General features: G+C 53.3%; 1 protein-coding gene and 1 long non-coding RNA gene across 9 annotated transcripts in view; both read left to right on the forward strand.

Annotated features, from left to right (window-relative positions):
* The window catches only part of LOC135277203 (uncharacterized), a 30,082-nt gene extending 27,264 nt beyond the window's left edge, over positions 1-2,818 (forward strand). The window contains exon 3 of the long non-coding RNA XR_010344774.1: positions 2,094-2,818. This is a non-coding gene — a long non-coding RNA (uncharacterized LOC135277203). The remainder of the gene's footprint in view (positions 1-2,093) is intronic.
* Positions 2,819-3,151: 333 nt separating this feature from the next.
* Positions 3,152-13,581, forward strand: part of NDRG4 (NDRG family member 4) — a 50,370-nt gene continuing 39,940 nt past the window's right edge. For 2 of the 8 annotated variants that reach the window (XM_012447760.3, XM_012447784.3), the window contains exon 1: positions 3,613-3,695. Coding sequence is in view for 3 of the 8 variants with exons in the window: in XM_012447749.2 (XP_012303172.1) it covers positions 4,293-4,329 (37 nt within the window). In the remaining 5 variants the exon portion in view is untranslated. Of the gene's footprint in view, positions 3,166-3,612; positions 3,696-4,165; positions 4,330-4,990; positions 5,114-13,581 lie in introns of those variants that run through there. The other 6 variants (XM_012447749.2, XM_012447752.3, XM_012447767.2 and 3 more) reach the window with 4 other exon arrangements.

Here is a 13,581-nt window from a genome sequence, read left to right on the forward strand (position 1 = left end):
AACTTATTTAGATGGAATCTTGCTCTGTCACCCAGGCTGAAGTACAGTGCAGTGGTGCAATCTCATCTCACTGCAACCTCTATCTCTCGGGTTCATGGGATTCTCCTGCCTCAACTTCCCAAGTAGCTGGGAACACAGGCGTGTACCACCACGACTGGCTACTTTTTGTGTTTTTTGTAGAGATGGGGTTTCGCCATGTTGCCCAGGCTGGTCTTGAACTCCTGGGCTCAAACAATCCTCCTGCCTCAGCCTCCCAAAGTGCTGGGATTACAGGTGTGAACCACTGCACCCGGGCATGTTCTGTTCTTGATTATTAATTAGAAACTGGTGGCACAAGGAAGCCACAATCATGCAGAATCCACCATGATGAGGATTGGGGAAGCAGCAGCTGAGGTCCTGGTGGCAGTACCCAGTGACCTTGTCCAGGGGTGGCACTGGCTGCAGCTTCTGTGCCTGGGGATGGCAGTGGTGGTTTTAACATTAGGCCAACACTGCAGTGTCAGACCTGGCACCTGATACTCCAAGAGCCACCCACCCTCCTTTTTTTTTTTTTTGAGATGGAGTCTCGTTCTTTTGCCCAGACTGGAGTGCAGTGGCATGATCTCAGCTCACTGCAACCTCTGCCTCCCCAGTTCAAGCAATTCTCCTGCTTCAGCCTCCCAAGTAGCTGGGATTATAGGTGTATACCACCATGCCTGGCTAATTTTTGTATTTTTAGTAGAGATGGGGGTTTCACCATGTTGGTTACACTGGTCTCAAATTCCTGACCTCGTGATCCACCCACCTCAGCCCCCCAAAGTGCTGGGATTACAGGCATGAGCCACCATGCCTGGCCTATCCTCCTTTTACCAAAGCCTTTTTCTCCTTCAATTAGCCAGACTAGGTTTCTATTTCTTGCAATTAAACACCCTGACTGATATATCAGCTCGAGTTTACAGATGAGGAGCTGAAGGCTCATTGGAGATCTTCAGAAAGGTTATCTCATCTCCAACCTAGGTGCAGGCCAGTGATCTTCTGCCCATTTTACAAGACAGTGACTTGGGAAGCATGTTTCAAGTAATTAGGAGCAAGGCTAGGGGGACACTTCTTAGAGGCATCCTGTCCCAGGCAACAGCTTGGTCCTCTGCACTGTTCCGCTTTCCACAGTTAATCCAACCTGCTCCCAAACATCACGCCTCCTCCCCAGGGTGCTGAAGATGAAGAGAGCCCAGCTGCACAGGGGACCCAGAGCTTGCTCTTCTGCTGACTCGGCAGTGACTCCTCTGCCTGGCATGACTGATGTTTCCAGGAGTCAGAGCCTCCTCAACCTCCCTACTCCCTAAGCACCTTTGCTTAATGCAGTAGCCCTGGGGACCCTCACAATTACATTTCTTCCATCTATTGTCTCCACTTTTTTTTTTTTTTTTTTTGAGATACTGTAGCCCAGGTTGGAGTGCAATGGTGTGATCTTGGCTCACTGCAACCTCTGCCTCCCAGGTTCAAGCGATTCTCCTGCCTCAGCCTCCCAAGTAGCTGGGATTACAGGTTATGTGCTGCCATGCCTGGCTAATTTTTGTATTTTTAGTAGAGACGAGGTTTCCCCATGTTGGCCAGACTGGTCTCGAACTTGTGACGTCAGGTGATCTGCCTGCCTTGGCCTCCCAAAGTGCTGGGATTACAGGCATGACCTACCGCGCCCAGCCCTACTGTCTCCACTTTTAGGAGTTCAAATCCACAACCTGACTCACTGGAATGCTCACAGGAGTTCATGAATCATCTGAGCTACATGGATTGTCTGCATGAGTTTAAGGCCATTGCAGACACCGTTTCTCACACAGACAGGCATGTCGTAGTGTCAAAGCTCCTGTTAGCAGCCTGCAAAACAGCCCAGGCCCTACGAATTATGTCACTAGAACATCAATTAATTTTGTCCAATGCCGAGGTCTGAAATGACTGCAAAGGGTAGACTCAGGAAAGTCTGAAAGAATCACTCATGTAATAATAATTTCATCATGAACAATAATAGTGACCACTTATTGAACACTTAAACTTAAGTCATGTGTCTGGCACTATAGTAAGTATTTTCTTTATATTCTGTCATTTAATCTTTACAGGAATCCTGAGGTCAGCATCATCCCAATTTCAAAGTATGACATGAAGGCTCAGAGAGGGTAAGCAGCTTGCCAGACATCCCACAGCTAGAAAGCTCCTAAGGACTGGCTCCTGGCTGCTATATATAGAACTAAGCCTGGTGGAAGTGTCAGAAATAGAAGTTCACTTCTGTCATCACCGACCTCCCCCAACCCCTTTGCAAAGGAGGAAACTGAGAGCCAGGAATTTCCAAAAGGCAAGGAACCCAAATTGCTGCCTCCTGTGAGATTTATACACTGCACCCCAAGCTGTAGGGGTAACCCAAGGACAAAGCTGTAATCCAGGCGAGAACATGTGCCCCATCTGGGGTCACCAAAATCTTACCAGCTTCCTCAGCTGGTGGATGGGCCACAGCCCCCTGAAGCTGGGGGAAAGGAAAGCCAGGGCCTCTCTGCCAACCAGCCTAGAGAGAGGTCTGCGGAAGGACCCCAAAGCCTGCAGGCCCCTCTGCACCCCGAACCCTACCGCCATCCTGGACCTCCAAAATCACCTGGGCCAACACAGCCCTGCATGGAAAAGGCTGGAACCTAGGGAGGAGCAGAGCCTCGCCCAAGGTCACTGGCGAAGCCTGAATAGAACCCGGGTCTCCAGGAGCCCTGTCTTTAGCTGTCTTGTCCAAATAGATTTTTTCAGTACCTCAGATTTCCATACTCCCCGGAGTGGGACTTCATCTGGGACCAAAGACGGGGTGGTGAGGGGAGTAGCAGGAGGGAGGAGTGCCCCGGGGCCCGAGCAGGATGAGCCTGAGGAAGACACGGGTCCCCATGTTCCCTTTCCCGCTCAGATAATGGAGGTGAACTAGGGGGAGCAGGGACCTCCCCACCTTCTGGGCGGGGCCCTGAGGGCCCAGGGCACCTTTGCTAGGGTGTCACTCCCCACTCCTGCACGAGTTTCCCAAGGACACCCTCGGGCTCCGAAAACGAGGGGGACGACGCCCTAAGGGCCCCTGAGCCCCTGGTTCTTCCCGGCCCCCAGGGCTTTTCTCCCACGGTTCCCAGGCGGCGACGGCGGGTGACCCGGAGGGCCGGCGCGGGGGTAAGGAGGAATAGGGGGTGTCTGCAGGGCTGAGGTTCCCCTCGGGAGTCTAAACAAAGACTAGGGCAGCGCCGTCCCCTACCCCGGGAACCCGACGCCGCGCGGCTACAGGGGGCCTGGAGGGGCCGGTAGGGCGGCGCAGGGCACTCAGCATAGTCAGCGCGGCGGGGCGGGTGAGAAGCGGGCAGGGGCGCGCTTCGGACGGGGTGTCCGACAGGCTTCGCGGTCCCCACTCGCCCTCCCACCCGTCCACCTTGCGTCCCAGCCGTGCAGAAGGCGGAAGCCACGCGCGAGAAACCGCGGTCAGTCCCGGGCCAGCCCTAGGCCCGGCACCGCCCCGCAGGCCGAGCGCCCACGCCCGCCAAACCCACGTGGGCACGCCCCCCGCGGCGCGCCGCCCCCAGCCCGGCCTCCGCCCCGACAGCCTCGGGCACGCGGAGGGGTTCCGGCGGCCCGCACCTGCACCCGCGCGTCGGCTGTGCCGACGCCCCGCTCCCCGCCTGCGCGTCTGTCTTGCCCGCATCTTCGCGGTGAGTCGGCGGCGCCCTCGCTTCTGAGCCCAGGGCCCGCTCCCCTCGCCACCGGGACTGCTGCGCGCGTCTCCGCCCCAGCCCAGCCCAGCCCCGCGCACAACCCCAGCCCCGCTAGCCCCGCACCGACTCGCTCCCGCCACATTTCGCCTACGCGGGGGCGACGCCCCCTCCTCCCTGCGCTCCCGGCTCTCCCTCCTTGCCTTTCCGGCCCCGCTGGGGACTGCCAGCCGCCGCCCGCGCCCCTCCACCGCGACGCCCGGGGACGGCGGGGCCTCTTTGTTCAGGTGGCGGGCACGGGGGACCCCCTCCCGCGGTGTCATCGCACCCCCTCCACCTCGCGCCCTCCCTCCGCCTCCTGGAGTTCACCCGGACCAGGTGGCGGCAGGCGCCTTTTGGGGGTGCGCGGCCGTGCAATTGGTGGATTTTTTTAAACCGTTTTGGAGGGGGGAGCGCGGCGTGGGGGACGGGAGAGCGCTCCTGGTTGCGAGCTGCTCCTTCCGCTTCGCTCCGCGCTCTCCTGCCGCTCAGCTCCGGGTCTCCCGCGCTCCTCTCCGCGGCTCGGCAGAGCGCGCTGCCCTGACGCTGGGCGCCGAGATGAAGGTGCTGGGACACCGGCTGGAGCTGCTCACAGGTACCGCCCGCCGCCCGCCTGCGCCTCAGCCCGCCACTTTCCGCGTTGGAGCGGGCTCCAGGCACGGCGGCCGGGGACTGGGGCGGCTCGGGTCCGAGCAGGAAGGGGTGCGGACGCCAACTCATTCCTAGTTTTGTGCTACCTGTTTCTGTGCGGAGCCGGGCCCCGGGAGAGGACTTGAGACTGTGGCAAGTCCCTGGCGCCGGCGTCCGGGCTGGGGGAGCACTGGTCGAGGGGCGGCGTCCGGGCTGGGAGAGCACCGGTCATGGAGTCTCCGACCAGCAGAGCTCGGGTCAGGACCCTGAAAGCTAGCTCAGGGCTCCTGCCTTCCAATCAGTGTCGCTTGTCCCCTAAGAAAGGACCCGTGGGCTTCTGGCAGGACCCGCGCCATGGACCTCTTACTCCTGACCCCTGTGACAATCTGAGCCGCCTTTCCCGGTGGGGAGAAGTTTCTTGCTGGGAGTGGAGGCCAAGTGGCCTGGGAGGTGGGAAGCCAGATTAGACCCTGCTGACTGGGGACCCTCAGCCTCGGGGCCCCTCTGGAGAGGTGATCAGTTGGCCTGCTGGAAACTCACATCCAGGGGGCAGTGGCTGGAGAGCAAGAGAGAACGCCAGGAAGAGGAGATGGGAAAGGAAGCAGGGACCCGGGAGGATCCGAGGACTGACTTCTGTGTTCTCCCCGGTGTGGAGAGACCCAGACAGGAGGAAAGGAAATCAGCCCGGATTCCTCCAGGCCTGGGACTTGTAGGTGCTCTATCCGTGTATGTCGGATGAGCAGATTCCAGTAAGTGTCCTCTGACACCTGGGGGAGGGGGCTGGTCACTGCCTTCAAGGACCTTCATGTCCGATGAGGGAAGAGAGCCCCTGAGCTCTGTTACCAGGCTGTAAGGGGCACCCGTCTGTGGGCGCACTCAGGAAACAGGGTGGAATCCGAGTCGGGGACAGCTTTTGAAGACCTGGAAAAACAATTTCTGTTAATGAAGAGGGAGGTGGCGTTATGGGCTGCAGGATCAAGGGACTGGCCCATGCTCTTGAGTGTGAAAGAGGCTTGAACTGGGAGAGGTATGGAAGCTGGATGACCTAGAATGTGCGTGTGTGTTGTGGGGGAGGGGGCTAGAAGGTGGGGGTTGGGTAGGTTGGGTGAGGTTTTATTAAATCAGCAGTAGCAGGCCAGGTGCAGTGACTCATATCTGTAATCCCAGCACTTTGGGAGGCCGAGGCCAGAGGATTGCTTAAGGCCAGGAGTTCAAGACCAGTTTGGGTAACATAGCGAGACCCGTCTTTACAAAAAATAAATAAATAAATCAACAATAGCTCATGACACACTTTCTGAGAAGGGGAGGTGGAGGCTGTTCCTGGGGCACTGGAAACTGGCTGGGTGCAAGAAGTGCCAGCGCTGAGCCCAGTTAGCCATGGGGCTGGCATCCCCTCCAATCCCTTGCCAACTTTTTTTTTGTGGATCTCACTTGAGGCAGACCCTGATCACCCGACTTGGAAAGGAACCACCCAGGCTGATGAACTTGTTAACCCCCTGGAGAGAAGGCTTTTAAAGCAACGTGGGTTGTTTGTTTGTTTTGTTTTGAGATGGAATCCTACTCTGTCACCCAGGCTGGAGTGCAGTGGCACAGTTGGCTCACTGCAGCCTCCACCTCCTGGCATCAAGCAGTTCTCGTGCCTCAGCTTCCCGAGTAGCTGGGATTACAGGTGTGTGCCACCACACATGGCTAATTTTTGAATTTTTAGTAGAAACGGGTTTCACCATGTTGGCCAGGCTGGTCTCGGACTTTTCACCTCAAGTGATCCGCCTGCCTCTGGCTCCCAAGGTGCTAGGATTACAGGTGTGAGCCACCACGCCTGGCCTTGTCCCATGGCATTCTGGCTGCCTGGCTTTGGGACAGTCTAATAGCTGTTCCACACTTCACTTTCCTCATCTGTAAAATGGGATCGTCGTGGTGCCTACCTGGCTGGGGCCTTTGGAGATTAGGTGTGACAGCGTTTAAGATGTCGAGAGCAGCTTCCGGCAAGTGGCCAGCAAAGGACAGTTGTGGAGCTGGCATCCTCAGGCTACCTCCCCAGTGCGCCCCATCACTGTGCTGGGGGCTCCTTCTCCTCCCACTGTGCTCCAGTTTCCAGATTCCCTCCTCCAGGGTGTTCCAGTTCCTTCACTGGGTTCTCAGAACAGTGCAGGCCTCTCTGAGATGTGTTTGTGTGTGTGGAGGGGGGTCTTGCTGCAACAGGAACAAGGAAGGCAGGGATTTTGGAATCAGAGGACGTGAATTTTAGGGTCTCCTCTGCTTCTCAGCTCCTGGAATTTTTTTTTTTTTTTTTTTTGAGATGGAGTCTCGCTCTGTCGCCGGGCCGGAGTGCAGTGGCAAGATCTCGGCTCATTGCAACTTCCATCTCCCAAGTTCAAGCGATTCTCCTGCCTCGGCCTCCCGAGTAGCTGGGATTACAGGCACATGCCACCAAGCCCAGCTAATTTGTGTATTTTTAGTAGAGATGGGGTTTCACCATGTTGGCCAGGCTGGTCTCAAACTCTTGACCTCGTGATCCACCCTCCTCGGCCTCCCAAAGTGCTGGGATTACAGGCATGAGGCACCGTGCCTGGCCAGCAAATTCTTACCTTCTTTCAGCATCAGTCTTAACAGTAAAATGGGAATAATAGCCCTCATTAACATTGTGAGGCCAGAGCAGTTGGCTCACGCCTGTAATCGCAACACTTTGGGAAGCCTAGATGGGTAGATCACCTGAGGTCAGGAGTTCGAGACCAGCCTGGCTAACATGGTGAAACTCCATCTCTGCTAAAAATACAAAAATGAACCAGGCTTGGTGGTGTGTGTGCCTGTAGTCCCAGCTACTGGGGAGACTGAGGCAAGAGAATTGCTTAAACCTGGGAGGTGGAGGTTGCAGTGAGCTGAGATTGCACCACTGCACTCCAACCTAGGCAACAGAATGAGACTGTCTCAAAAATATATGTATTTGTGGGGAGCCAAGATGATTCTTGTGAGGGAGTCCAGGACACTATCACACCTGCACACGAGCTCATTACAGTTCTCAGAGGGCAGATTTTTGGGGCCTTCAGTAGCCGGGTGAGTTTTTTATTTTGTAATGTGGTATGTGAAAGTGGGACACTGGTCTGTCCGCAAGTAGGAAGGCACTTGCTTTCTGCGCATCGGCACTGGAGCACCGTGTTCCCAAAATGGTTCAGAGTCAGAGCTCTAAGATGGCAGATTTGGGCTCTGAGTAGTGGATCTTGGAAAATTTTCTAAAATATACTTGATGTGTGATTAAGAAACAAAAGTTTTACCAGTTGTTTAGAATTTCGTTTTCATTTGAATACCTGGAATATCTAGCCCCACTCAATTTTATAGACGATTGTAGTGTTTGTTGGCAGATGTGTTGACCCACATTTTACATTTGGGGAAAACTGAGGCAGAGGTTTGCCCTAGGAGGCGGAAAACAGGACCCTGAGTCCTCATTTCCAGTTCCTCTGCTTCTCTGCTTCACTGGGGTGCTGTGATGTTGATGTGGGGGCACACACATGGTTGAGTAAGGAAGCGTGGTCCCTTGGAGGAGAGGGGAGGCATGAGGGTCATTGGGTGTGCCCAGGGAGGGTGGGTGTGGGGAGAGGGGCATGCTGTTCTGCTGGGTAGACGATTTTGAAGGGCAAGTTGGCAGTGATGTATCAAAAGCTTAAAAGTATGTGTGATCTCTGACTCAGCAGTTGAATTTTTAGGAACAAATAAAGTTGTGTTGCAAAGGTGTTTGTTCAAGGATATTTATTCCTCCATTGTTTATAGAAGGAAAAAAAGAAAAAAACAACTGGAAACAAGCTAAATGCCTAACAGTAGAGCAGCAGTGCATCATACCAGAGAACCCCAGGTAGCTGGGAATGATACTGCCAAAGGTTATTTATCCATCTGAACAGATGTCTCCTTAAATAGTGTAATACTAATGGTGATGACAGCTGACACGTATATGGCATTTGCTGTGTGCCAGGCACAGTCTTAAGCACATGCTGTATGTTAACTCATCATCATAACAGCCCTAGGAGGTATGTGCTATCATTTCTTTTTTTTTTTTTTACAGATAGGTAAACTGAGGCACAGGTAGGTTAAGTAACTTGGCAAAGAGCACACAGATGGTGAGTGACCAGCTGGAATTTGGACCAGAATATCTTGACTCCAGAGTCCAACAGATGTTTCAAAACATATTTTTTGTTGGCTTTAGAAACATTCTCTTTAGTGTTTAGATGAGCATTGGAAAATGAATAAAAGGATATGCACCAACACATTTATAGCAGTTTCTTTGGTTAACGGGATTCCATGTGGTTTTCACATTCTTCTTTTTGGTCTTCTGTTTTTCTCATTTTTCTCAGTAAATGTGTGTTACAAGAAATTCAAATTCTGTTTTCAAAAACTAAAAAATTCCCGTCTGAAGGCTAATTTTTTTTAAAAACTAAAAATTAATGCAAAGCACTAGAGGCTGATAAAAACCAATCCTGTGGGAATTCTGAAGCAGAGCTGGAGTCCAGTGGACAGAGAGAAAAGCCCAGGAGGAGGACTGGTTCCAGGTGGATGGCAAAGCTGACTTTCCTTAAAGTCTGAGGAGGAGGAACCAGCAAAGTGAAAAATGGAGGCAAAGGTGGAGCCATGGGGAACCTTGGAGGGAGGTTGTGCTGGGCTGTATGGTAGCCCCCAAAGATAGATGGATCCTAATCGCTAGAACCTGTAAATGTTACTGATGTGGCAAAAGAGACTTTGCAGGTGTGGTTAAGGATCTTGAGTTGGAGATGTTTTCCTGAATTATCCAGGTGGGCTCTAAATGCAACCACCTGTGTCCTTTTAAGAGGGAAGCAGGGGATATTCAAAAACAGAAGAAGAGGCGATATGATTGCTTCAGCAAGAAGCTCTGCTGTTGGTCTTGAAGGTGGAGGAAGGGGCTACCAGCCAAAGAATGCAGCTCTGGAAGCTGGAAAAGGCAGGGAACAGATTCTCCCTAGAACCTCCGGAGGGAGACAGCTTGCCAGCACATTAATTTCGGCCTAGTAAAATTGATTTTGGACTTATGACCTCCAAAACTGTAAGAGAATGAATGTGTGTTGCTTTTTTTTTTTTTTTTTTTTTTTGGAGACAGGGTCTTGCTCTGTTGCCCAGGCTGGAGGGCAGTGTGGCAAGATCTCAGCTTGAATGTGTGTTGCTTTAAGCCACCAATTTTGTAGTGATCTATGATAGCAGCCACAGGATATTAGCAGGGGTCTGTGCAGATCAGACTCATGCCTTGGCTTGCACTGAGGGCAGCACCGTGGGTTGGAGTCTGCAAGCCTGGTCCTGATCGCCCCGGCTGTGCGACCTTGACCTGAGCCTGGCTTCAGCCCCAGGGTAGTCCTGGGGATCAGCTGGGGTCAGCAGAGAGAGCACCACGACACTGTTATGTAAACTGAAGAGCCTCACACAAATCCTAAGTGGGATGGGCACTTCCACCCAGCCAGCATAAACCTGGTCTCCTCAATGCTTTAGATTCCAAACCACAGGTGAAATGTATCCACCAGCCAGAGTGATCAGGTGTCTTAAGCCCCATAACAAATACCCCTGGGGATCTAGATGCTACTTCAGTTCACCTGTTGGCAGGGGCAGCAGGGCAGGTGCTGTGTGCCTGCTGATAGGTCCCATCCTAGGCAGTGAGGTGAGGAAGGTGGGACTGCAGCCTCTTTGGAGGGGACAGGGGAAGTATTTCTGGGATATCTTCTTCCCAGAGCATGTGTGTGTGAGAGAGAGCAGGGAGTAGAGGAGTCTCATAACCAAGTCCAAGGTTTGCAGTTCCTAGGATGATACTCTGCACTCCAGACTGTTTCCTGACAGCTCTAGGGGTGCCAGAAATGGCTTTTAACAATATTGCCCACTTGTTTTTCTGGAGGATACATGTGCTGCTGGGCCTGGGCTCTGGGGTAGGGAAGGGGAAGCCGGCGGGCTCCCCTTCAAGTTGGGAGAGCTCTTGCACCAGCCTTTGCCTCATCTATAAAAAAAGGGTGCCCAGCTCACTGATCCAAAGCCCTTCCCAGCTGCAGAATATTCACTCTGTGCTTGACCCATGGGGTCGGAGCAGAGAAGCAGTTGTCAGGGATGACCCAGAGGTCTCCTGCAACCCACAAGGCAAGCACCCAGGAGGATGACCAGAATGGCTTGGGGACGTTTTTCACTGTCACAACTTAGGGTCTATCTCTGAAAGTGCCTGGGTTGAGGGAAAGGCCTGAACTACTCTGGACTGGACCATGGTGTTGCCATTGTGTGGTAGGAAGGGCCTGCCGTCAAGCACGTGGGGAGCTCTGACCCCACACTAGGGCTGGGCTCCCGTGTGATTACCAAAGGGAGGGGTGGGATGCTGACTTCACCTGCCCACCCCACCCCCATCACACAGGAGAAAATAACTTAGAAATTACGTTAGATCTCTTAGGTACAAGTGACAGAAACCAAACTTAGACTGATACAAAGAGGAACATGGGTGTCCCCGGCCAGCACAGTGGACACAGGGCCATCGGGCTCTCTCTTTCTCTCCCTCATTCCTATTAGTTGGTTCTCTGGATTGCTTGAGCTCTAAGTCAGGCCCTTCCTCACAGGGGCAGTGTGGTTGCTGGCTCACAGACCATCCTCCCGAAAACCCCATTGCTGGGGAAGAGCTTTCCCTCCCCAAGGATTCCAGCAAAGGCCTTTGAGACTGGGCCCAGGGCTCTGTCCACTTGGTTTCCAGGTCACCCTACCCCTCCGTCTCCTGCCTCAGTGGCTTCTCACTCGCTTTGCTGCTCTCTCTTCATTGTCTTCCTCTGGGGCTCAGTGCTGGGACATCTTCCCTGTCCTCATCCACTCCCTAGATGACCTCATCTAGTCTCTCTATGGTGGTATCTTTGAAGTGGCTCCTCCCAAGGGTCTGAAGTATGAATTATTTTTTAAAAACTGTATTATAGGCCAGGAGCAGTGGCTCATGCCTTTAATCCCAGCACTTTAGAGGGCTGAAGCGGGTGTATCACAAGGTCAGGAGTTCAAGACCAGCCTGGCCAACATGGTGAAACCCCATCTCTACTAAAAATACAAAAATTTAGCTAAGCGTGGTGGCGTATGCCTGTTATCCCAGCTACTCAGGAGGCTGAGGCAGGAGAATCACTTGAACCTGGGAGGCGGAGGTTGCAGTGAGCCGAGATCTTGCCACTGCATTCCAGCCTGGGTGACAGAGTGAGACTCAGTCTCAAAATAAATAAATAAATACTGTATTATGTATTCTCCTTTCCTCCCCTCCCCTCTGCTCCTCTTCTTTCTTCCTCCCTTTCTCTTCCCTTCATTTCTTTATATAGGAAGACAGCATCTTACTTTGTTGCCCAGGCTGGAGTACAGTGGTGCAATCACAGCTCACTGCAGCCTCGACCTCCTGGGCTTAAATGATCCTCACACCCCAGCCTCCACCCCCAAGTAGCTGAGGCCACTGTGGCATACATCACTATGCCCAGCTAATTTTTAAATTTTTGTGGAGGTAGGGTCTCCCTATGTTGCCCAGACTAGTCTTGAACTCCTGGGCTCAAGTAATCCTCCCACCTTGGCCTCCCAAAGTGCTGGGATTACAGGCCTGAGCCACTGTGCCAACCTGAAGCACAGACTCTTATATCCACCTGCCCATGGGCAGCTTCACCTGGCTTAGGTCTAAAACCACACAACCCTCCTCTCTCCCCCAAACCTCTTCTTCCCAAGGTCTTCCCTAAATCCTAAATGATGGTTTTTGTCCCTCCATGGCTCCACCAGTCACCCTAACTTCTCTCTCCCTCCCCTGCCATGACTGACGGATCTGCAGCTCCACCTCGCTTTACCTTCGGAACACACCCAGAAGCTGAGGACTTCAGCCACCTCCTGCACTGCCACTGTGTGGCAAGCCAGCAGCACCTCAATAACTGGTCTCCCCATTTCCACTCTAACCCCCAGGTCTATTCTGCACATCGCAGGAGGAGGAATCCTTCATGATGAATCGTATCACATCATCCCTCTGCTCAGAACCCTCCAGTGCATGATTATACTCAGAGTAAAAGCCAGAGTTTCCCTAACAACCTTCAGGGTTGAATGGGACCAGCACCCCAATCCTTACCACCTCTGTCCTTATCTTCTCCCCTCCTGGCTCACCCTGCTGCAGCCACCCTTTTTCTGCCCCTTCCCTTCCCTTTCTTTTTCCCTTTCCCTTTCCTTGAGAGAGTCTCCCTATTACCCAGACTGGAGTCCAATGGAGCAATCTCAGCTCACTGCAACCTCCACTTCCCACGTTCAAGTGATTCTCCTGCCTCAGCCTCCCAAATAGCTGGGATCACAGGTATGCACCACATACCACACTCCCAGCTAACTTCTGTGTTTTTAGTAGAGACGTGGTTTCACTATGTTGGCCAGGCTGGTCTCGAACTCCTGGCCTCAAGCCATCTGTCTGCTTCAGCCTCCTAAAGTGCTGGGATTACATGCGTGAGCCATGGTGCCTGGCCAGCTTCCTTTCATTTGCTCAAGCATGCAGGTGCCTGCCGCCTGGCCTTGGTGCTTGCTGCTCCCCCTGCCCTGAGTGCCCTTCCTGGACATCTCCAAGGCTCACTGCTGGATCTCCTTCAAGTCTTCTCGCATCCCCTTCTCAGCAGGTGGCTTCTCACTCTTACCACCCTGTTTCACATCCCTCTCTCTCCCCTCCTGTGAAGTCGCTTCCTGCATTGCTCTTGGGATGTCTGACGTGCCCTGTATTTACTTAGGTTTGTGGATTGTTTGCCTCCCCGCCCAGCACCCAGAAAGCTCCTGAAGGTAGAAGTGTTTGTCTATAATGGTCAGTATTTTATCTCCAGTCCTAGAACACAGTAGGCGCCAAATCAGTATCTGATGAATGAATGAATGAATGAATGAATGAATGATGTTGGCCTGGGCCACCCCTGGGCATGGTCATTTGGGGCCGAACCACATGTCCTGAGAACGGGAAAGGGTGGTTTCCCCAAAGGAAAACCAGGTGCTGTTAGAAGAAAGGACCTGGGTGTCAGGTGGGCACCGATGCAGGTAGCCCCCTCTGCAGACGTTGCATTTGAGGCAGGAAAGCTCTGGGAGTTGCTTGGAACGGGGTCCCTCTCTGCCGGGTGAATGTCATTTCTCAAACACTAATAAATCGGGCATTTCAGAGAAGTAGGGGGCTTTCCGTGAGAAAAATGCCCAGGAAGAAAGATGCTCCTCGGGCTCTTTCTTTACTGGAGACTGT

Source organism: Aotus nancymaae, unplaced genomic scaffold (genome assembly GCF_030222135.1).
Source record: "Aotus nancymaae isolate 86718 unplaced genomic scaffold, 86718_ANA_hifiasm-v0.15.2.pri h1tg000030l, whole genome shotgun sequence".
Classification (NCBI taxonomy): Eukaryota; Metazoa; Chordata; class Mammalia; order Primates; family Aotidae; genus Aotus; species Aotus nancymaae.